Source organism: Phaseolus vulgaris, chromosome 11 (assembly GCF_000499845.2).
Source record: "Phaseolus vulgaris cultivar G19833 chromosome 11, P. vulgaris v2.0, whole genome shotgun sequence".
NCBI classification, from domain to species: Eukaryota; Viridiplantae; Streptophyta; class Magnoliopsida; order Fabales; family Fabaceae; genus Phaseolus; species Phaseolus vulgaris.
The window spans coordinates 29380105-29402926 of NC_023749.2; the positions used below are offsets into that span (position 1 = coordinate 29380105).

The following is a 22822-nucleotide window of genomic DNA, read 5'->3' on the forward strand; positions in this document are numbered from 1 at the left end:
GAGTTAAAAGACCTTCTCGCCTATGAGCGAGTTCAGGCAAGAGAAAATCCTTCTCGTCTCGAACGAGTTCAGGTATGGTGTAAAGGGTGGAAAAAGTTTGGAGGATGGCTAAGGTAGGTTCGAGGAGAACGCCTAGCCACCCAGTCTCTTGTTCTGAAGCTCAAGGAGGTAGAGAAGGATCCAAAAGGCGCCTCTACCCCCAGATGAAGGAACAATGGCCAAGGTATGAAGCCAGAAAGAAGCTGATATCGCCAAGAGTCCTTGGCGACCAGAAAAAGTTCAAACAGTGGCGGGAAAGTTAAAAACCCGTTTTAATGAAGCAGATCGGGTGAAACGATGTTTTAAGCCAATAGTTGAGCTAAAGTTCGTCGTTTGAAGAATGGTTTTACGCTGAAGCTCATTACATTGGGATTACAAGTTGTTAAAATGGTTGTTATTCGAAGTTGAGGTGGTTCGAAGCAGTTAAGTATGAGATGGTGCCTACGAAATCGCTAAGTCATTTCTTTGAAGTAAATTGTGCAAGGGAAGTTAAAGCAGCTCAAGAAGATATAAGAGGAAATACACAGACTTTGTCATTAAAATGAGTATCAGTTCGGGGTGCATAAACAGAAAAAGAAAAAAATTCATTACAAAATACAAAGAGAAAACATAAAGGTAGTGGATGGATGAAATTGATCAGTCTTCAGCGGGAACCACCTTCCCATCCACCACCTCGTTGTTGAGGGACACCATGCTGAGATCCAGATCAGGGAATAAACAGGCGAACTGTTCCCGTGCAGCTTCGAATCCAGCAGCCAGAATTTGGGCAGAACTCAGATTAAGCTCTTCAATTTGTTTCTTGAGTTCTTCAGTTTGTTCCTTCAGCCCCTTGTTCTGCTGCTCCAGCTCTTCAACTAGCTTCTTGAGTTTTTCGTTGGTTTCTTGAGCCTGGAGAAGGTCTTCAGCAACCTTCTTGGATTCTGCTTGCACCTGGCCCAGTTCAGCAGCAATCTCCCCTTTTTCCTTGTTGGATTCGGCAAGCTCAGCCATGGCGTCATCCCTCGCTTTCTCCACCTTTCCAAGGAAGACCTCCTGGTCGGCTGACCTTTCTTCCAGTTTCTTCACCTTGGCGGCGTCAGCTTTTATTGAGGCCTCTAGGTCAGCCACCTTAACGCGATAAGGTACAATCTTGCTCTCCAGCTCAATTTTCTCTTGGGCCAAAAGCTGCACCTTGTGGCGTAGATCGGTGGCCTCCTTGCGCGCCAACCGGAGCTCGGTGCTCATCGCATCTTCTACTCGGGAGTGTTCAACCTCCGTGAGTGTCAGATTGAAGGACAACTTCTCCACCTCAACCCTCATAGTGCTATTCTCAGTTCGAAGGTTGAAGAGGTCGTCCTGGAGCTTCCTGGTGGAGCTCTCCACAGCTCTAGATATAATGGTGGGGAAGTCTTCTACCATCATCTTCAGTTTAGCAGAGAAAGGCTCCCACATCCTCTTAACCTCAATGGAGAGACCTGCCTGTGGAGGCGCCGGTTGGGCCTGTTGTTGGCTCTCGCCACCACCTTCTTTAGTTGGTTGATCAGCAGGTGCTTCTTGGCGAGGTGGCGACGTCGGGGATTCAGTAATTAGAATTGGAGAGTTATGAGCAACTTCATCCCCGATTGGAGCAACGTCTGCGGCTGAGGCATTTGAAGGAGGACCCCCTCCAGCTGTTGCACAAGGCGTGGAGGCGTTCGGGGGGTCCTCCATGAAGTTTGGCTCGGGGGCCTCAACCGCAGGTGGCGCAGATGCCAATGGAATGGCTTGGACTGGTGAAGCAGGAGCTGGAGGAGGTGGCAATGATGGAGGAGGAGCAGGCGTAGACGGCGGTGTTGATGTCGGAAGAGGGGGCGGAGCAGGTGGAGAAGAAGGTGCCACCCTCTTCCTCTTCGTGACAAGGCCATCTTCAGTTGCCTCGTCGCTTTCCTCCTCCTCCTCGTGGACTACTTGGGGAGCTTTCCTCTTGGGTCTCCTGAGGACAAGTTTTTTCCGTTGGTTGGCGGGTTGGGCCTCAGAGGAAGTTGGGCCCCTGGGTGGCGATCTGCCTTGAGCAGCGGCGATCTCCACCACAGAGTTTGGCACGGTTTGGGAACCCGATGCCAACCCGTGGGTTCGGGCGAGCGCCCTCAGTTCAGCGAGCTTGCCCTGGCCCAACATATTTGCATAGAGCAAAAATGCATGGGTCAGTTCAGAGAGAAAATAAATGCATAAGGCAATATGTAGCAAAGCAGATAAAGGGTGCAGAAAAATAAAACCAAAGTCTTGCGCACAACGCGCAAGACGCCCAGAAACAGTTAACAGAAGTAGTATTAGAACAAGAACTTAAGCGTTCTAACCTATTCGAATTTCGAGTTGGTCCTCGAAGAACTCGAAGAAGATGAGTGTGGTGGTGAGGAAGGTGATGTTGGCGTCCGCCACACTCTTCCAGAAGAAACAGAGATCTCTGTCCAAAGCGCCCATGCTATCAGGACTTCTGGGTCTCCTGAAGCAGCTTTTGGACTCTTTGTTCCCCTTGTTTACCCAGTACAAGGGGAAACCGTCGAGCAACGACGCGTCTTTATCATTGGGACGCACCTGGACGAATTTGCCCTTCCAGTCTTTATAGGATTGCTGGAAGATGGAGAGGATCGACCTCCCAGCAATCCCATTCAAGCTTACCCACAGGCAGTCTCCTGGGTGCTTGGCTTCGAAGAGAAATAAGAAGACATCCACAGATGCTGGCAACCCCAGGTGGTCGCACATGACTTGGAACGCCCGCACAAACGCCCAGCTGTTGGGATGAAGCTGGGCGGCGGCGATGTTGAGCTCGGTGAGAAGCTCCCTCTCAAAGCGAGTGAAGGGAAACCTGAGTTTCACCTTCTTGAACAAGGTTGTGTAAACGAAGCAGTAGGGTCCCCCGTTGTTTGCCTTGTCGTCAGCGCAAACTGGCAGGTCATGGGGGCAAGGTAGCACCGTCATCTTCTCGTCGTGCTCCTTGTGGAATGATTGGTGAGGCTCATCCCCCTTCGTCAATCGCAAAACTGCCCCAGCAGTATTCACAGAAGACGTTTCCCTCAACAAGGTCGAGTTGGCCCAGGGATATAGTTTTTTGAAGTCTGGGGCGGGAAGGTGCAGGCCTCTCAGCCTGAGAAGACGAAGCGCCACGTACTCGCGGTGGGTCGTGTGCTTGTGAAGAGGGGTTTCGTGAGGAAGGAGGAGGATTTGGGGTGATCTTTGAGCGAGTCATTGCGCAAGCTGCAGGGGAAAAGAAAAGGAAAAACGATCAGGGTTCGCAGAGGCTGACTCGTTCATGAGAAAAGGCTGAAAAACGAACGAACGTAGGTTCGTTGTGACGCTGACAGAGCCCTAAGTTACGAGAAAGGAGAAATGGAGAAAACAACCCACAACGTATGCACCAGACAGTTAAAGGATGATGCGAATCGGTTAAAATGCAGGAAAAATCAGCAGAAGGAGGAAAGGAAGTACCTTTTTATGATCGGAGGAGCGATGAAGGAAGTTGTTGATTCGCGAAGTTGAAGAACGTTGAGAGCTTTTTTACAGAAGAAAGTTGGAGCGTTTGAGAATACGAAGAAAGTGATGGAACAGTGGAGCGAAAAGGGGTTTAAGGGTTTTTCGAAATGGGTTTGGGAAGCGCAAACGTTAACTGAAGGCAACCGTTGATGAAGCCACGTGTCGAACGATGGGGAATGTTTGGTGGAGCGTCAGAGGAGCAGAAAGTGCAACCGCTTGGAATTCTGCGCCAGTGCCACGTAGATGACGTGACTCTTTTAGTCTTTTCGCTGGACAAGTCTTCGCTTAAGACTGGGGGGCTTGTGTACCGCCCTGGTAGTCGGAAGTGATGACGTGGCATCCAGCTACAGTATAGGCGTGTTGACAAGGCGCCGGGTTGGCAGAAGGGAAGGAAGTCGGGGGGCTCGTGAAGTCGCCAGTTATTAAGTTGGCGTGTTCCGATCTCCAGCATACCAGAACCGGCGATCACCGGGTTAGAGATGAAGTCGCCAGATGTAAACTCAGGCGACCAAGTGATTGGAGATCGCCAAAGCAAGCACATCGCCAGAGATGAAGGTGGTGCAGATTATGAAGGCGGCCGGCGAGACCACAGGGAAGGTGTACGAAGGCATCCTAACTCGCCAAGTTCTAGTAGAGATCGCGCTCCCAAGATAGCTATGCACTGGGCAGTACCATGCATAAGTAACTTAGCCAAAAGAGAGTCAGAAGCAGCGCCCAAGTCAAGGAGGCTCCAGATGATGGCACGTGTACGACTGGATGCGAGCCACGTGTCCAGCTGCGTAACTGCCAGGAGAGAGAAAGTGGCCAGATATTTAAGGGTTTCCCAACGAACTTTCGAGGTACGGACATTCAGATTACACTCTTTACGCTTGCGAGTTCTTGAGCATACTGTGAGAGAGAACATTGCACGGTTCCTTGAGAGTTCTTGAGCGTTATTGCTCTTAGTATTTGGTGGTTCGGTCACTAACTTGGGCGTTGGAGTGCGATCGGCCGCAGCGGCGCCGCTCTGTTCTTTTGCAGGTTCTTGAGGTGGATCTTGGCGGAGGACGGAGGTTGAAGCGGTGCACACGTCGATCCAAGTTTGACGAGGCAAGTTCCAAGGTTCAGGTCAACAGGCAGGATCATATATCATATTGCCAAGGCCTTCCCAATAGAAGATGGGTTGCTTCCATGGGCACAACATCACATAAAACCTCATCTTTATACTTTCTTATAGCAAAAGTTATGAGGACTTGTTTATTAACCATGATTTCGCCTTCTTTACTTAACCATTGAAGTTTATAGGGCTTGGCATGAGAGATGGTAGGCAATCCAAGTTTATCTATGATGGAGATTAAGAAGAAGTAGAGAATGAGGTTGAAGTTCAAGATGCTCAAAGACACATTAGCTCATCATCCTTTATACCTCAAAAGATTACAAGAAGCAAAGCTAAGGAGTTAGGTAGTGGGCTTCAAATGTTTTCTCTTTTTATAGTTTCTTTTGTATAAAATTATAAAACATATAGAGTAGTGTTTAGGAAGGTGCTAAAGAGGCAAATGTAAGACACCTCCTTTGTATAGCACCTTTAGGCGCTAGTTTTTAGGAAAGATCTAGAAAGGTGCCTCTTCACTCTCCTTTAGGCGCTAGAATAGGAAGAGTTAAAAGGTAACCTTTCAAAGCTTCTCTTGTAAGTTTCCCTTGTACTTGTGATCGGTCTTCCTCATTATAAAAGAAAGGCTTAGGTCTTTGAAATAATAAGATTGATTTTGTGAGTAATGAACCTCTACCAAATTGGTGAGTTATTGAGAGAGACTTGTGTCATCTTCTCTTCTAGTCTTATCTTGAGTGAATTCTTGGTCTCTCAAGTGGCGGCAACAACACTCATCTTGAAGCCAACCATCCTTCAAGTGGCGTGCACATTTCCAAGAGCTCCAACCACATAAGTTTCCTTGTCCTTTTCATCTTCTTCTTCCATTTCCATTCTAAAACAAACTCTAAAACATATCTTTGTTGTTTCTTGTTGATTCAATCGGTAGAACTTGTTTAGTTTGTGTTTATATTCGGTAGTTTTCTTTAGTTTTTTTTTCTTGTGGTTTTAATTGTGTTTCTTGGAGTTTCAATTGGTACTTTTTGTGTTCTTCCTTGTATCAAACGGTTCAAATGTCCAAAAATGGGTTTCTATGTGACTTTGGCTTGGTTACTTGTGTTTTGGTGAGTTCTTGAATGATTAAGAACATTGATCCAATTCTTAAAAAGTGCCTAATCATATTCCAACTCTTATTGAATCCATAACATGTTCATATCATATCCCTATCATGTTATTGGAATCGCATCAATCTACCACTTTTGTGCTTTCCACATTTGCATAACTACCCACATCTATGATCATGGAACATAACTTATTGTTGATAAGGCAGCAGGTGTGGAAAACATTTTCTCTTTGGGTATCATCCAAAGGTTTTGGAATTGTTCCCAACATTGGCCTTAAGACCAATAAGTCACCTTCACAAGGTATCTCATATTCATTATCACTATGATATTTGGAAGGGGAGGGGGAGTTAGACCTAGAAGAGGTATCACTATGTTCACTTACTACATGACCCCCCTTAACCATCATGGTTTGCTTTGTTGGACAATCGACCGCTATGTGCCTAAAACCTAAACATGTAAAACATTTTTTACTTGAGGTTTTGGTGGTAGATTTAGGAGTGGAAGTGGAGAGTTTAGAATCCCTATAATTGTAAGTGGTCTCTTTTACAAGATTGGAGAGAAAAGTCTTAGAAGAAAACTTGGTTTTATTTTTCCCAGATGATTGGTAGTAGCTATCATAGTATTTTTGAAAAAGGTTTTCTTTGAAAGTTGTGTTTCAACCTTGATGGCAAGGTGAACCAATTTTTCTAAATATGAATACTCATATAATTCTACCACATATTGAATTTCCCTTCTTATGCCACTTACAAACCTAGCCATTTTTTACTTCTCACTTTCATGCATGTCTATTTTTGTTAAAGTTGTTTCATGTTCCTTAAAATAAGCATCCACACTTTGTGTAGCTTGTTGAAGCAGTTGGAGCTTCAACAAAAGTTCTTTCCTATAGTGTGGAGGCACAAATCTAGCGTGCATGCATTCTTTCAAATCCTCCCAAGAGACCACGGTTGGTCTCCTGTTTAAACCAATGTCCATTACAATTTTATCCCACCATTGCATGGCATAGTCCAAAAATTCTAAGGTGGCTAGTTTTACCTTTTGGTCATCATGGTCCTCATGCACATTAAAAATTTGTTCTACCTTAGCCTCCCATCCTAAATAAACATTGGGATCACTTTCCCCACTAAAACTAGGCAACTTTACATATGGTAGAAAAGGCTTTGCCACATTTTGGCGCCTATCTTCAAAAAGATGCCTCTTCCATTCGTCTTCTTCTTCATGGTCACCGTAAGTTTGATAACTTCTTGAATCATATATATGATGATGTCGTCTTTCTCTTTAGGGTCTTTCATGTTGCAATTCTAATCTTTGGAGTTTTTCCTCCATTTGCCTCATGGCTTCATCTTTTTGTGCAATAGTCCTTTTGTCCACCGCCAATTCTCCCATAAGAAAAGCTTTTTGGGGAGATTGAGGCTTAGATGATTCACCACTTGAAATATGAGCCATCACAACAAGCAAACAAGAAACACAAGTAACAAACAATTAAAGAAAAGAAGTTAGAAATAACGTAAAGCTTGCGGCAAAATGAAACAAAAGCACTTAACCACTCAAGAAAAAATTGCTTCCCTTAACCAAAGTCTTGCTTGTGGTATGAACACTCTCAAGTGAAAAAGGTCAAAGCCACCACACTTGCTCAAAGGTAATTCACCACAAAACTTGAGGAAAGAAGAAAATACAAACAAGAAAAGGCTAAACTAAATTGGACGTAAGAGATAAGACAAAACTTTGAAAAAGAAGACAAACAAGAAAAGCACAAAAGAAGACTCTAAGAAACTCACTAAAATTTTAACTATGAAACTTTTGTGATTAGAAAAATGCTAAAGCAAAAGGATAAAAAATTCCCCAAAGTTGAAAACAATTTGCCAATCAAGTTGAATCCATAGTTTTGGAAAATGATTTTCTTTACCAAGTGATAACCAAGATGCCTTTGGAAAACAATCTTTGCTGTTTTTTTTTTTGTTTGAAATGTCACTTTTTTCTTGCTGTTTTGAAATGTGCGGTACTGTTTTGCTTTTTAAAATACCTTGCTGTCTTTTTTATATACTAATGTGACTTATGGCAAAGAATGAGCATAGGTTGCATCATGCAAATTTTTCAAGAACTTTCAATTTTTACAAAAATGTTTGGTTGGATTCAACATAATTGAACACTTGAAATCATGTGTTTGGAACTTAAAATCAACTTCTAGTAAAACAAGTTTCTAATTAATTAGTAAACTCCACAATTAAAAGCAAGTAAGAACAATCAAAACAAGGACACCTAGAACACTAATGAACATAAGACTCAAAGGAAAAGGCAAGATCAATAAAATACATAACAAGAAACATATTCAAAACAAAAAATGCTATGAATATAAAGAAAGGCTGAAAAAAATAAGGTGTTGGAAAATTAACATCAAGAAAATAATGACAAGAATTTAAAGGTACTTGAATTTAAAAAGAACAAAGTAAAGGTACTTGTATTTAAAGACAAGAATTAAAGGTGCTAGAATGTAAAGAAATTGTAAAGTGCCAAATCAACTCAAGCAAATTAAGCATAAGAACCTAAGCTCTGATAACCACATGATATGAGTGGATTTTGGGATTGTTCATTTGTTTGGTGACATTTTACTTAGATTTGGATTTTAAGACAATTATAGGTGATAACCTAAGGAAAATTCCCACGGGACATTAACTTAACCAAGTGGTTAAGTAGATGTGAAGGTTCATTTCCATAAGGCAAAGAGAAAACACAATTGAATGGTGATTATGATGATAATGATTGGCGGAAATTGAACAAGCAAACTAAGAACACAAGAATGGACCGAATTGTAAACAAGGAAACAAAACTGAGAATAAAAGTATGAAAACCGAATTGACACAAACATAACAGGAATGGAATAATGGAAGAGTTGAAGAAAGAAGAACTTATGAATGGTGAAAGCTAGGATGAGACACACCACTTGATGGGATGGAATCACCAAGATGAGTGCATGGAGGCCTCCACTTGAGAGCTCATTTCTCACAAGATAAAACCAATTTAGGAGGAGATTCTCTCACTCACAGATCACACAAAAATTGTTCATAATTTCTTTACTCTAATTTCAACTTGTTAATACATGAGGTAGGTCTCCCTATTTATAGATTTAGGAGCCTTTGGAAGAGAAGAAAAGTGGGTAGAATGGGAAGGCACAAAATATGGTGCGGCTAGGTGTTGATATTGGTCAATGCCGCACCATTCCACATGTTCCAGAAGGTAGAGTTTCCTTCCTACCCTAATGGACATCCTATAGGCCCAATCTTATGTCTTCACCTACAAATTATTCCATTTAAACCTACTCTTGCTTATTCTACTATTTGGACCCCTCAAGTGAGCCCAACTTGTTTACAACATTTTTCTAGACATTAAGAAGACTAGCAGAAAGAACTTTAGGTGCTCTGGTCCTTGTCCAATTCTCCCTTTGGTGAGGTCTCTACTTTGAGAGGACTTTGCTTTGTATGCTTTAACATCCTTGGTCATCTCCTTGTGGGTTTGGTTTGCATCATCTTCTTTCATCCCTCCTTTCATTCTTTCTATTTTCTCTTTTTTCAAGTTGTTCTTCCCTCCTTTCAACATATTCTCTGCCTCTTGCCTCTTACTCTGGGCTCTATCTCATCCTTATCCCTCCATCTCGAACAAAGCGTTTCAATTGCCCAGCTTGAATTAGTTCTTCAACTCGGTGTTTCAAAGCTACACATTCTTTTGTATGATTACCATGATTCTTATGATATTGAGAATTATTACTTTGATCAGCTCGATCTGTTGTTCTCGCTTTCCTTGGTTTGGGAATTACTTCGGTTGCCATTGTCTCTTGTAGTATTCATGCTCTGGTGATGCTCAATGGTGTGTATTGTTGAAATTTTCGGCCATTAGGTAATTCTCTTGCCCTTCTATTTTGATATCCTTCTTCCTTTTCATTTGTTTTCTTCTAATTCCTAACGTCTACCCTCACTTGATTTCGAAACTCCCTTAATTCCTCCATCTGCATGAACTTCGCTACACGCTACCTTAACTCATCAAGATTTGTTGTCGGTTTTTTACATAGGCTATCAGCAAATGGTCCCGACCTTAGTGCTATGATCATATGATGCACAGTGACCTCCAAACTAAGATTTTGGATACTTAACGCTACTTTTCCAAAGCTTTCCATGAATACTCCCAATGATTCTCCCTTTTCCTGCCTTATATTCACTAAGGCAATTGAAGTCAGATGATGTGGCCGACTTGGAGCAAATTCAGCTCCAAAATTTTCTACTAAAGTGTCGAAACAATCGATAGATAATGGTGGTAGCCAAGTAAACCAACTTAGAGTCGCTCCCTTCAAAGATTTTGGGAATACTCGACACATAATGGCATTCCATGTATACAAACTTATCTGCGTTGTGTATACTGCAATGTGTTCATTAGGATTTGTACTTCCATCATACTTCTCCATGGTTAAATTCTTCCAATTTTCAGGAAATGGAGTTTGTACAATGGTTTCAGAGAACGGATGTTTTCTGACAGACATCGGAAGCCTCTGGTAATCTCTTCCTTGTTGCTTTGAAACTTTCTTCGTTGTGAACCCTTTGGTGGACTTGTGTTCTTGGTTGAACAATTTCAAATGATGTGTTTAAAACTGTTTCTTTGTTTAACTTTTATTTCATGTATTCATTTTCTGCTCTCAACATACTCAACTCCTCTTCATTACTCTTCTTCAACGATTTGAATTCTCTCTGTAAATGCATAAGCATAACCATCAGGATATCATTCTGATTGTCTCCCTGCTCACCAAACTATTCTTCTCTTCTACTCATCTTCTTACCCTTTTCTGCTGACTTGTTTCCTGGGTCCCACAGTAGGCACCAAAATGTTCTAGCAAGGGCCTAGAAGCAAACTTCTTCTTCCTTAATTGATTAACTTCTCGATCTTCTTTCTTGGTGCGAACTCTCGGTCTGGGCTTTTGGGTTTAGGTTTGCTACTCTTCTATTTTGGGCTTGGGCTTCAATATGACTTGAGGACTCTCGCTTCTCTGGGCTAGATCAACGGGATCTCTCGGTTACCGGTCTCAGTCTCCTCTCATAGGTGGGTGTGTGTACCGGCAAGGTGCTCCGATGCCAAACTTAGAATTGGTATTAGTTAATCATCAGATAAATTCACTCTACTTACCTCTTGGATTGGTCATCTATTTATAATGCTCTCTTATTGGGCTCAGAAGCTGTTTTGGCTTTTTCTTTTTGTACCTAATATTTATTAAACACACACTTGCACATTTACGTCTATTTTGTGGGTTTTGCTATAGTAGTTAATTTAATTTTCTTTATTTATTTTTTACCTTTCACTCAATATTTCGGTCCAACCTTTCGACTGATGTTTCGACCTAGACAGTACATATAATAATGATAATATTATTTTAATATAAACTCTATGAAGTTTTTTAAAAATAAAAAAGGTTTTTTCACAAATAATATTTTTAATTTCCAAAGACCCACATCTTTTGTGATTCATATTAAACTAGTGTAAAAAGAGTTTAACATAAATAATTATTTTTTATTTCGTATCAAAATATTTTTATCAATAAAAAGATTCTTATGAAAAATTGGAGATGCTTTAACATTCATTATAGCCATATATTGACTGATGGGGCGATTTTTATCAATATGCTCTATCCCCACTTTAACTGAATCAAACATTATGAAGAAGTGATAATTTTATTCTCTTTATCAAATGTGCATACCATTTCCATCATAATGGTATCTTGCTTTATATATATATATATATATATATATATATATATATATATATATATATATATTAATAATAATAACAATATTATTATTATTATTGATATTATTATTATTATTAAACTCCACTTTTTTCGTTTTGTGTAACACTTTCTTCAAGAAAGATAATTTTAAAATTGCTTAAGATGTCTCCGTGTATACAGGACAATCAAATCCAAGTAGAAAATAATTTAATAATTTAAATTTATCATAAATATACTAAGTTTAGCACAAAACTTTTACTGATCAAGAAATTATTAATATATCACTACTACAATTTTTAAAATATAAGTAAACAGATGCTATTTGATTTTATATTTATAAATTTCAAAGTGATGTAAAATTTTATTTATAGTTGATTATTAGAGAAAAAATATTATTGCGGGTATAGGGTGAACTATTGATACATGATTAATGAGAAACACCACGTTTCCACTCACATGCATATGCACCGGTCATCATTCCGTGCTGTTGTAAGCAAAAACCACCATAATTTAATAACATGGTATGTAATATACTCCGTCAAGAAAGGATTGAAATGATTCATGGAATTCTCCATGATAGTAAGTCAAATCTTAAAGAGAGAAAAAGATTGAAATGATTCATGAAATTCTTTATGATAAGAAGTCAAATCTCAAAGAGAGAAAAAGAGTGAAAGGAAAGAAAGTTAATAGCAAACGAAATATAAAGCACGATAATTAGAAGCGAACGAAAAATAGAACACAAAAGTTTTATTCACTTTAAGCCAAAAAGAGACAAGATGATGAGTATAATATACATTGAAAAAGAAAGCAAAAGAAAATGAACTAGCAAAGATTAACTAACTAACATTCAATATAGTTTAGACAATCCATTAGCAGACTAGACGGTCTAGTGTTAAACATACAAACTAAACAGTCTAGTATAAAGATAGACAATATGTCAATGGACTATACGATCTAGTGAGAACAAAAAATTAGACGAGCTAATGTTAGACAATCTACTCAACCAAACAAGACGAACAAATAGACAATACAATATGGCAAAAGATCATTTATGCAAAGACTAGGCAAAAGACCGTCTATATAAAAAAATTAGACGATCTAACAGAAGATCATCCATACAAAGACTAGACGATCTAGTAGAAAACTATCCATACAAAGGCTAGACAATATAGCAGAAGATCGTCTATACACGAAAACAATGTAAAACAAAGTTTATAGTCCCCCTCAATTTAGGAATAAATTTTTAATGTTCCCAACTTGGCACACTTGGTTTTAAAAAGAGCATAAGCAAGCAATATAATGTAGATTATTAACCAAGAAGCTTTGATGAATCCAAACTGTCTTGAAAACTTGATGTTGTGTGTGTGTGTTTGGTTAGATAGATTTTGATGTATAATTTTGCATTACATTATGATCCAAGTTACTTGAAAAGAAATCCACTTGAAAAGCTTTGCTTTCTAAATTTGTGTATTTTTTAAACAATTGATTCATGTATTAATCGGTTGAAATTACTTCTATTCAAGTATGTTGATCACTATAGTCAGTATTTTTAACAAATTGATTTATTATATCAACCGGTTGAAAACACTTAAGGTTTTTAAAGATTTAAAAATGATTTGTTTTCTATTTTGTCTTTTCTTTTAAGTGAAATCAATAAGTTATATCGATAAAAGATCTGGTTTAAAATATGTTGATTTCACATGTTAAAAGAAAGCAGTAAGTTATTTAAAAAATCAATTAAATGTTTTTAACAGAATTCTGTTATATTAATCAATCTGTTTTTAATTTATACAACTGTTTTCATTAAATGACCAAACTGTTTTTACAAACTTTGTTACCTTATATAAAGACGTAATATGATCATTTCTAACAACAAATTTCATAAGAGAGAAAAACATAAAGTTTTAAAATCATTTTTGGAGATTGAGTTTGCTTCTTGGTCATTCTTGTTCTGTAAGGTTTCTGGGTTTGCATTTCTATTGTGCTTCATTGTAATAATCCAGGTGTATTCAAAACTTGTTTTTTTCATTGTATTTTGGTGCAAGCAGATTCAGATAGGGTTTTTGAGTTATATGTGTGGTTAAGAGTGTTGTGTGTTCTTGTAAGGTTCAAGACCAATACTCTTGACTGTTTTTGTAAACCTTGTGTGTTTTCTTTAGTGAATTCTCAGTGGTTTGTTGAGGACTGGATGTAGCTCTTGGTATAAGAGTGAACTAGTATAAATCTCGTGTGCAATCTCTCTCTATCACTCTAATATTTGTTTATCAATTGCTTTACATTGTTATATGTTTAAATCAATTGTTGAATATTTTGAATATAGGCTTGTTGTGCTTTTTATAATTAGTTGAACATATAAATCAATTATTTGATTTTATTAAGATTTCAATCTAACTCCAGTATTTACGAAAATCTTGTGAAAACAATTCACCTCCCTTTGTTTTAGGCCACCTATTCTAACATAAATATATGCAACTTAAGAAACTATGGGAAGAAGCTTGATAAAACCTTCATTAATTTTCTCTCAAACAATATGGCAGTCGATCTTTATATTATTAGTTCTTTTTTTAAATCCTTGGTTGGAAAAAATATGAATGTTAGATTTGTTATCACAATACAAAAGAGTTGGTTGAGGAAAATCAACATGAAGTTTGTGACAAAGATAAGTGAGCCACTTTATTTTGAAAGTAGTAGTAGTTAGGCCTCGATATTTGGCTTAAACTAAACTTTTGCATATGGTTTGTTTCTTTTTATACTTCTAAGATATTATAGAATCACCAAGATAGATATAAAAATTAGTAATGGATCTTTCCATAAAAGGACATATAGCCCAATTGGAATCACTAAAGGCTTTTCTTTGAATAGAGTTGTGTAAACCAAGAAAGATACTATGACCAGGAGCACCTTTCAGGTAGCAAATTATGTCAAAATTTGTCTATTGATAAGCAGTGGTTAGAGAGGAAACAAATTGACTTAGACTATGATGTATGATTGGGTATTTGTGAGGTAGATGAGGCGGTCGATGAGTCTTCTGTAAGATGAAGCTTCAATGTCATTAAGTTTGTCTCTATTTCATCTAATAAGCGAGAGGAGTGAACCATAGGAGTGATGGTTGGAGAACATGCAAGCATCCTAGTCTCTGTAAGAAGATCCAACATGTATTTTCGTTGAGAAACATTAACTCCTTTACTATTTTTAGATATCTTGAGATCGAGAAAGTAAGTGAGATCTCCCAAATTTTTATTGGAAATGTTGATCAAGAATATAGGTGATGTGAGAGATTTTCTCAGAATTGTTGCTAGTGAAAACAATATCATCAACATACACCAAAAGAATATAAGTGTAATGATTAATGTGTTTTGAGGAATAAAGAATGAAAGTTGTAGAGTGTTTATAACCATTTTGATGTAAGAATTGAGATAGGTTTTACATACCATTACTTGCCCACTTGTTTGAGATCGTATAGGATCTTTGAAGTTTGCAAACTTAATTCTTGTGAGATTGAGATAGCCTTGGTGATTCTTTGGCTCAATATTTGATGAAATGGATAATACAACATTGTAAAAGTTATTGGATAAATAATCATAAGATATAAAAGATTGTATATGATATTTAATACTAGTAATAATAGCAGGTTAAAAATGCATAGTAGTTTGAAAGTCCTCCAAATAGGTAAGAGGCTTTCAAATGCAAGTAGATCATTGTAGAGTGATATCGGTGTCACCGTTAGTATGCACCGTTAGATGAGCAATGCTATTTTTGTAAAGAAGCAATTTATTGTTAACATCAATGTCATCAAGGCAACAATCATTAGTAGAAATAAGTAAAGAGATGTTACTATTTTGCATATTAGCATCATAATCAAAGTGATAAGGAAAAAGGTTTTCATGAAAAGGGATATATCTAGAAAAACCTATCTTATGAGTTTTAAGAGTAAGAAACATATATCGCTTAGTGTTAGGTTTGAAACTAAGAAAGATTCTAGGATCAAGTCTATTGTTTAACTTTTTTCTATTAGTAGTGATGATAGTAGCATAACAAAGGCACCCAAAAACTCTGAAAACAAAAACATCATTTTCCATACAATTTTTCATAAGAGGAGATATTATTAAGCAAGGGTGTAGGCATGCACTTAATAAGTGTAGGCATGTAAAAAGGGCATAACACCAAAATCCATGGGTAAGTGAGATTGAAACAACAAAGATTGAGTAACATTAAGAAGACGTTGATGCTTTCTTTATCCAATTTTGTTTTATTCAAGCGTTTCAATGCAAGTGGTTTGGTGTAGTATACTTTTAGAGTAAACAATTATTTCATGAGGAATTATCAATGCGTATTGTTAGAATGTATGGCCTAAACAATGGGGGGTGAATTTTTTCCGTAAGATTTTCACAAAGATTGGGTGAAAAGATCAATTAAATCAATCAATTGATTTATCTATTCAACTGGTTTATTTAGTAGATTAATTGTTCTTTAATAAATATCAACCAGTTGTTTTATCGAAACAACTGATTGGTCAACAGAATACACAAAATAGTTTATAAAGCAGTTTATCAGAGTAAGGGAAGAGAGATTTAGACATAAATATTTATATTGGTTAACTCTTAACCAAGAGCTACATCCATTCCTCAGCTAACCACTGAGAATTGACTATGCAATAAAAACCAGATTACAAACCACACCAAGAATGTTGATCTTGAATCCCTCAATAACACACAACACTCTTATGAACACCATTGTTTTCAGAAACACTTATCTGAAACTATTTTACACACAATACAGATTAAAAGAAAGAAATAGAATACACTTGGGCTTTACAAAGTTGTAGAACAATGGAACAGAAAACCCAGATTCCTACTTCACACACAAGCAATGGTCCAAGGCTCCAAGAATGATTAAAAGTTCATTGATCTTCTTTTGAAAATGTTTTTATCAAAATTATTTTCTTCTTTTTCAAAAGATCATAAAACAGTCTTTATATAGAGTTTAGAAAGTGGTTAAAACTGTTTGATCATTAATTGAAAACTGTTAAAAGCATTTAAAAGCAGTTTCAAAACTATAACAAAATTTTGTTAAAAACACTTGATTGATTTTAAAAAAAAACTGATTGATTTCTTTTTCTATTAAAAGTTGCACATAAAACAGTCAATTCATTTATTGAAATAACCGACTATTTTTGCTTTACAGAAAAGACAAAAGAAAACAAATCAATTTTTAAATCCTGTGTAATTCAATCGATTGTCACGATAAATCAACCGGTTGAAAAATTTGATGTAGTCACCAGACTTTGAACAAAAGCTTTTTCAACCGATTTAAAACATGAAACAACTAACTAAAATTAACACAAATTTGAAAATCAAAACATTCAAAAGAGATTTAGAATCATATGAGCTTGGATCATAACTAGGTGTAAATTAACAACTCAAAATCTACTAAACAACACACGCACAGTAGCAGATCCTTCAAGTCTTCGAGCCATATTTGGAAATGATCAAAACACCTTGTTCAACACGTATAACCTTTACATTATGCTGAAATTGATTTTCAATATGTGTAATAACATTTGTGATAATGGTATGAGTTTTAGACTCGTTGTTCACTAGAAAAATTCATGTATATCGTGTGTGATCATCAACAACAATGCAAAAGAATCTATGACCATGCAAGGAGGTACCAGAGCAAGGACCCTAAATGTCTATATGGAGTAAATATAAAGTGTTTAAGGCGTGAGAAGTAATAAGAGGGAAAGACAATTTTCTCTACTTAGCTTGATAACATGTATGGCAAATAAAATTCTTATCAGTATTAACACATGAATAATAGGTTTGTATTGTATGTGGTCTTTCATTAGACATATGTCCCATTTAAAAATACCACAAATCATTATGTTTAGTGTTACAAATAGGTTCAATAATAGTAGAATGAATAAAGGATTTCTTAATAGCATGTTCAGTAAAATATGAAAACCAACAACCATATCAATTGTACCAACCCTATTTTTGGATCTCAAATCCTGTATAACACAACAAGAGTCAGAGAAAATTAACTCACAATTTAGAGAAGTTAGTTGCGATATGGATCTGAGATTAAAAGAAAATTTTGGAATATATAAAACATCATTAAGACAAAATTTGTCATTGAATTTCATTGTTCTAGAGGTGTGGCGGAGATAAGTTGTCTCGTGGGAAGTTTACAAAGATAGGGGCAATCAAATGGCAAGAAATAACATTGGTCAAGAAAGAAAAACATGGTCAATAGTGCTATAGTCAATGATCTAGATGGTTTCGTAAGATTTAGCATTGATATTACCTGAAATATTGCCTTGCTCAATAAACTGTACAAATTTAATTTGATTGACTTGTGGTTTGTTCATATTTTTTTTATGTTATTAACCTACTAAAGAAGGTCCATAAGAGCTTGATATTGTTGTGTGGTTATGCGCATGTCACCTCCTTTTTTTCATTCTTTTGTTTCTGTTGGGAATTTTTATCTTGAACTATATTGTGATTTTGTGTAGTCTTGTTAAATAAAATGACCTGGTGAATATCCATGCTTTCGATAGCAAACTTCAATAGTGTGGCCAGTTTTTTCACAGTAAGTGCAAACTTTCTTGTTGGAGTTGTATCCATTCTTGAAATTCTTGTTTTCTTGGCATGAAGGAAAGTCATGCTTGCGGTTGTTAGAATCGATGGACGAAAAAAGAGGGAGGTGAATTTTTTTCAAAAAATTTCTCAAAAGATTTAAGTCAATCTAAAATTCTTATAAAATGAATAGACTATAAAATTGTTCAACCGATTAAAAAGTGCTCAACAAGAAGAGATAAGAAAATTAAATCAAGCATATTTCTTTGGATTATTTAATCATCAATTGAATTTATGGATATTAGAGAATTACAACAAAATCTTAACATGTATAGTAGTAAAGAAAAGAATACAGTGAATAACACAATAGTTTTATACTAGTTGACTCTTTCTCAAGAGTTACATCTAGCCCTCAGCCACACCAGTTGAGAATTCACTAAAAAATCAATGTCATTATAGGAAGTACAAACAAAACCAGTTCTTTAATGCTACAAGAACTACTATAGAGAATCACCACAAGACCCACTGCAAAATCTAGACACATTGTCTAAATTCCCTCAACAACACAAAAAGTTTAACAAAGAATTGAAAACACCTGAGTGACAACAGAGACAACTTCTAGAAGAACTTTGATGCACTTTCTTCACAAATACAAGATGATCCAAGAACAAGAATAATTCTCTCCCAGATTTAAAACAAAATATTTTCAAACTTTCTGATTCACTTTTGTAATTTCAAAAACTATCTTGTCAGCAACAAGTTGATTTCTCAAAATAACTTATTGAGTTCACTTAACACTAATAATACTTAATTTTTAAATCAGAACTTTCAAAACAAATATATTTTCTAAAACGTTTTTATGTTCTATGATCATAATAAGCTAGATAAAAATATATTTCAAAACAACAGAAAATCATAAGTGGTTTTAATCTCTTGACTCGATAAATCAATCAATTAAAATACTCATTATAGTCCATAAGACTTTAGTAGAGAAAATTTTAGCAGGCTAGTACATCAATCAACTAATTAAAATTTTACTTTATAGGTTTTCAAAAATAGTTTTAGAAGCAAAACTTAGAGATAACCTTGGATCAAAATGCATTGTTAAGAAAGTAATAAACAAGATACATCAAAGTCTACCTAGACATACACAGTCTTCATCTTCAAGAAAGGAGTGAAAGGATTCATGGAGTTCTTCATGATATCAAGCAAACCATAAAGAGAGAAAAATAAAGAGAAGAGAAAGAAAACCAGAAGCAAGCGAAAAATAGAGCACGAAAACCATAAGCAAACTAAAAACAAAGCGCAAAAGTTTTATTCACTCTAAGCCAAAAAGAGACAAGGTAAGTATATTTATACAATGAAAACAAAAGCAAAAGAAAAGAAACTAGCAAAGAGTAACTAACTAACAATAAAGATGGACTAAACAACCTTTAAGCAGACTAGACGATCTAGTGTTAAACATACATACTAGACGGTTTAGACAATCTGTCAACGGACTAGACGATCTAGTGAGAACAAAGAAATTAGAAGATCTAACGCTAAACAATGTACTCAAACAAACAAGATAGTGTAGCGAAAGACCACCTATACGAAAACTAGACGGTCTAGTGGAACACCATCCATACAAAGACTAGACGATCTAGTGAAAGATCATCCATACAAAGACTAGACGATCTATCGGAAGACCGTCTATACACAAAAACAAGGCATCAAACAAAGTTTATCATAATTACCCTATATTTTTGTTTCATTGTCTTTGTTGTGATAAGATATGAATACAAAGATTGTGTGTTGCGCTTATTTTGGATAGGATCTCAACTATGCAAAAGTGAAGGATATTTTATATGAGGTCTTGGGAAAGAAGAGCTATCAAAAAAATATATATCAATGATTCATGAATCAATCTATATAAGATACTACAATATTATCTTTAGTAAAAAAAATCTTAAAACAATAATGTGAGTCTTTTTTATTAATTGATTGCTCAACTTTTTTTAATTTTTAATAGTCACATTTCAATTCCTAACTTTTACAACTACTAGATATATTTGGTGTGTTTTTGTACTACATTATTTCATGTGTTTTGGTACTTATTGGAAGGAAGATTTTTATCAAATATTTCTATCCTAAGCAATGTCATTTGCAGTGTGGTTGTACATGCATATTGATTATCCTGCAGTTTTATATTACAAGAAATGATACTTTGACAATTGAGAGTTGTATACCATCCTTGATGTGATGGATTTAGATATAAATATATATAATAAAAGGTAAATTTGTAATTAAATGATATGAAAAAATATTAAAATTATAATATTGAGGGTTGTAATGTGGTTGTATAAAAAATATGGATTGTCAATATACCATTACTCATTATCATTGCATCTAGTTTAGTTTGTAAATGAGAAGGAAAAGGCTGAGCTTTCTACTCTATGTAGAAGTGTAGGATTTGTTAGTCACGCGTGTTGAGATAATAGACTATAAATTATATGTGTAATAAGATTTGTCATCAAAGATATTTCTCTTTACTTCATGGATGCTTTCAACTTCAGAACATGACAAGTGTTAGATCTTGAAATTCATTTAAAACTAAGAATGATAACCCACTCAGTAGCTAGTATTTATTTTTCATCCTCCTCAAAACGTTGTGAATAGCCAGTCTATATTTTCAAAATAAATTTTAGATAAAATTAAAGGTTAGTAATTTTTGCTTGTGAAACTTTTGGTCTGAGTACACATTGTATTCTGGTTCATAATAAAGTTTTGAAAATAAAAAAAGAGCATAAAAGATATGAGTAAAATATAGAAGAATAAAGAGGTAAACATTAAATGGGAGAAAGGAAACACTATAATAATAATAACTAGTTTTGGTGTGAATAATAATAACTTCTTTTAGAGGTATGAAAGGTGGTAAGTTTTTTCTTCGTTGGATATCAAAGTAGAGGAATGAGAAAGGGTCGTTGTGGTCACCGAAATCTGAATCAAGTGGACTGGAAAAGGATCCTTAGTTGAATGTTGACTTCGTGACTCCAACAAATTAACATGTCACACGTTGTTCAGTTGTGGTAATTAAGAATCTGAGTAGGAAATCAAATGAGCTTGTGGTATGATAACTATTTCATGCACTACATGAAACACTGGTGTCTCGCCACTATAAATTACCCATAGTTTTGCAACAGCCTTTGCTCCAGACTAAACCAACTTTATTTTGTCCATGTAACAATACTTCAACAAACCTATACTCTAAATCCAATAGCTGTCATTACAAGATGAGTTCATTTAGCAAAAACTATGTTTTAGTTCTGTTCCTTGTTTTCACTTTGTGGACATGCTATGTAATGTCTCGCAGGTTGCCTGAGGCCAGCTCATCAGAGAGACATGAGAAGTGGATGACTCAGTATGGTAAGGTTTACAAGGATGCTTCTGAGAGGGAAAAACGGTTCCAAATATTCAAGAACAATGTGCAGTTCATTGAGTCCTTCAATGCTGCTGGGGACAAACCTTTCAACCTTAGCATTAACAAATTTGCTGACCTTCACAGTGAAGAATTCAAGGCTTTGCTGACTAATGGTCAGAGGAAGGAACGAAGAGTGTGGAGAGCAAGAGAAACATCGTTTAGGTATGACAGTATCACTAAGATTCCCGCTACCGTGGACTGGAGGAAAAGAGGTGCTGTTACTTCAATCAAGGACCAAGGCACATGTGGTAAAATTTTGTTTTTCATCTGTCGTAAGATTCCATTGGTGCTCCATTAAGAAATGTCTAATATATATCAACTTGGTTTTGTTTGTGCAAACAGGAAGTTGTTGGGCATTTTCAACTGTTGCTACAATTGAAGGTCTCCATCATATAACTAAAGGTGAATTGGTGTCCCTGTCAGAACAAGAACTAGTCGATTGTGTTAGAGGTGACAGCGACGGATGCAATGGTGGTTATGTGGAAGATGCCTTTGAATTTCTTGCTAAAAAGGGAGGAATAGCAAGTGAAACACACTACCCCTACAAAGGAGTTAAAAAGAGTTGTAAGGTTAAGAAGGAAAGTCATGGTGTAGCTAAGATCAAAGGGTACGAGAAAGTTCCTGGTAATAGTGAAAAGGCACTCCTGAAAGCTGTGGCACATCAACCAGTGTCAGCTTATGTCGAAGCTGGAGGATCTGCTTTCCAGTTTTATTCAAGTGGGATATTTACAGGAAAGTGTGGGACTGAAATTGATCATTCTGTTACAGTGGTTGGTTATGGAAAAGCTGGTGATGGTCCTAAGTATTGGCTAGTAAAGAATTCATGGGGAACTGAATGGGGTGAGAAAGGCTACATAAGGATGAAGCGAGATATACGTGCCAAGGAAGGTTTATGTGGAATTGCTACAAATGCCTCTTATCCAACTGCTTGAGTGTGTGTTTAAATGGTATGTAATCATGTTTGAGTATCTCCACCTACGTAGTGCTCCAATAAGATGCTCTAGTGTTTGATCTCATGATGCTAATCTGAACGTTTAATTTCTTCTAGATAATGAAAATATTATTATTTATAAGTACTCACTCTGCTCTTTTATTGTTGGTCAGAATATTTTAAAGAGTTATTATTTATTTTTTTATAAAAGCTTTTATGTTACCATTACATCAAAAAACTATTATTAAAAAAATGCAAAAAAAAGAGGACTAGACCAAAACCCATATGTTATTAAAAATGATACATAGGTAGAGTATACCTTTTCATAAAGATTTCTAAGAACATACTATATGGAAGCCTATTATACAAATGAA

General features: G+C 36.2%; 1 protein-coding gene across 1 annotated transcript; it reads left to right on the top strand.

Moving 5' to 3' along the window:
- The first annotated feature begins 21248 nt into the window (after positions 1-21248).
- On the top strand, positions 21249-22588 carry LOC137823438 (senescence-specific cysteine protease SAG39-like). The gene is made up of 2 exons (XM_068628578.1): positions 21249-21765; positions 21860-22588. Exons 1-2 carry the CDS (start codon positions 21330-21332, stop codon positions 22447-22449), a joined length of 1026 nt encoding a protein of 341 aa, XP_068484679.1. The 5' UTR covers positions 21249-21329; the 3' UTR covers positions 22450-22588.
- The last annotated feature ends 234 nt before the right edge of the window (positions 22589-22822 follow it).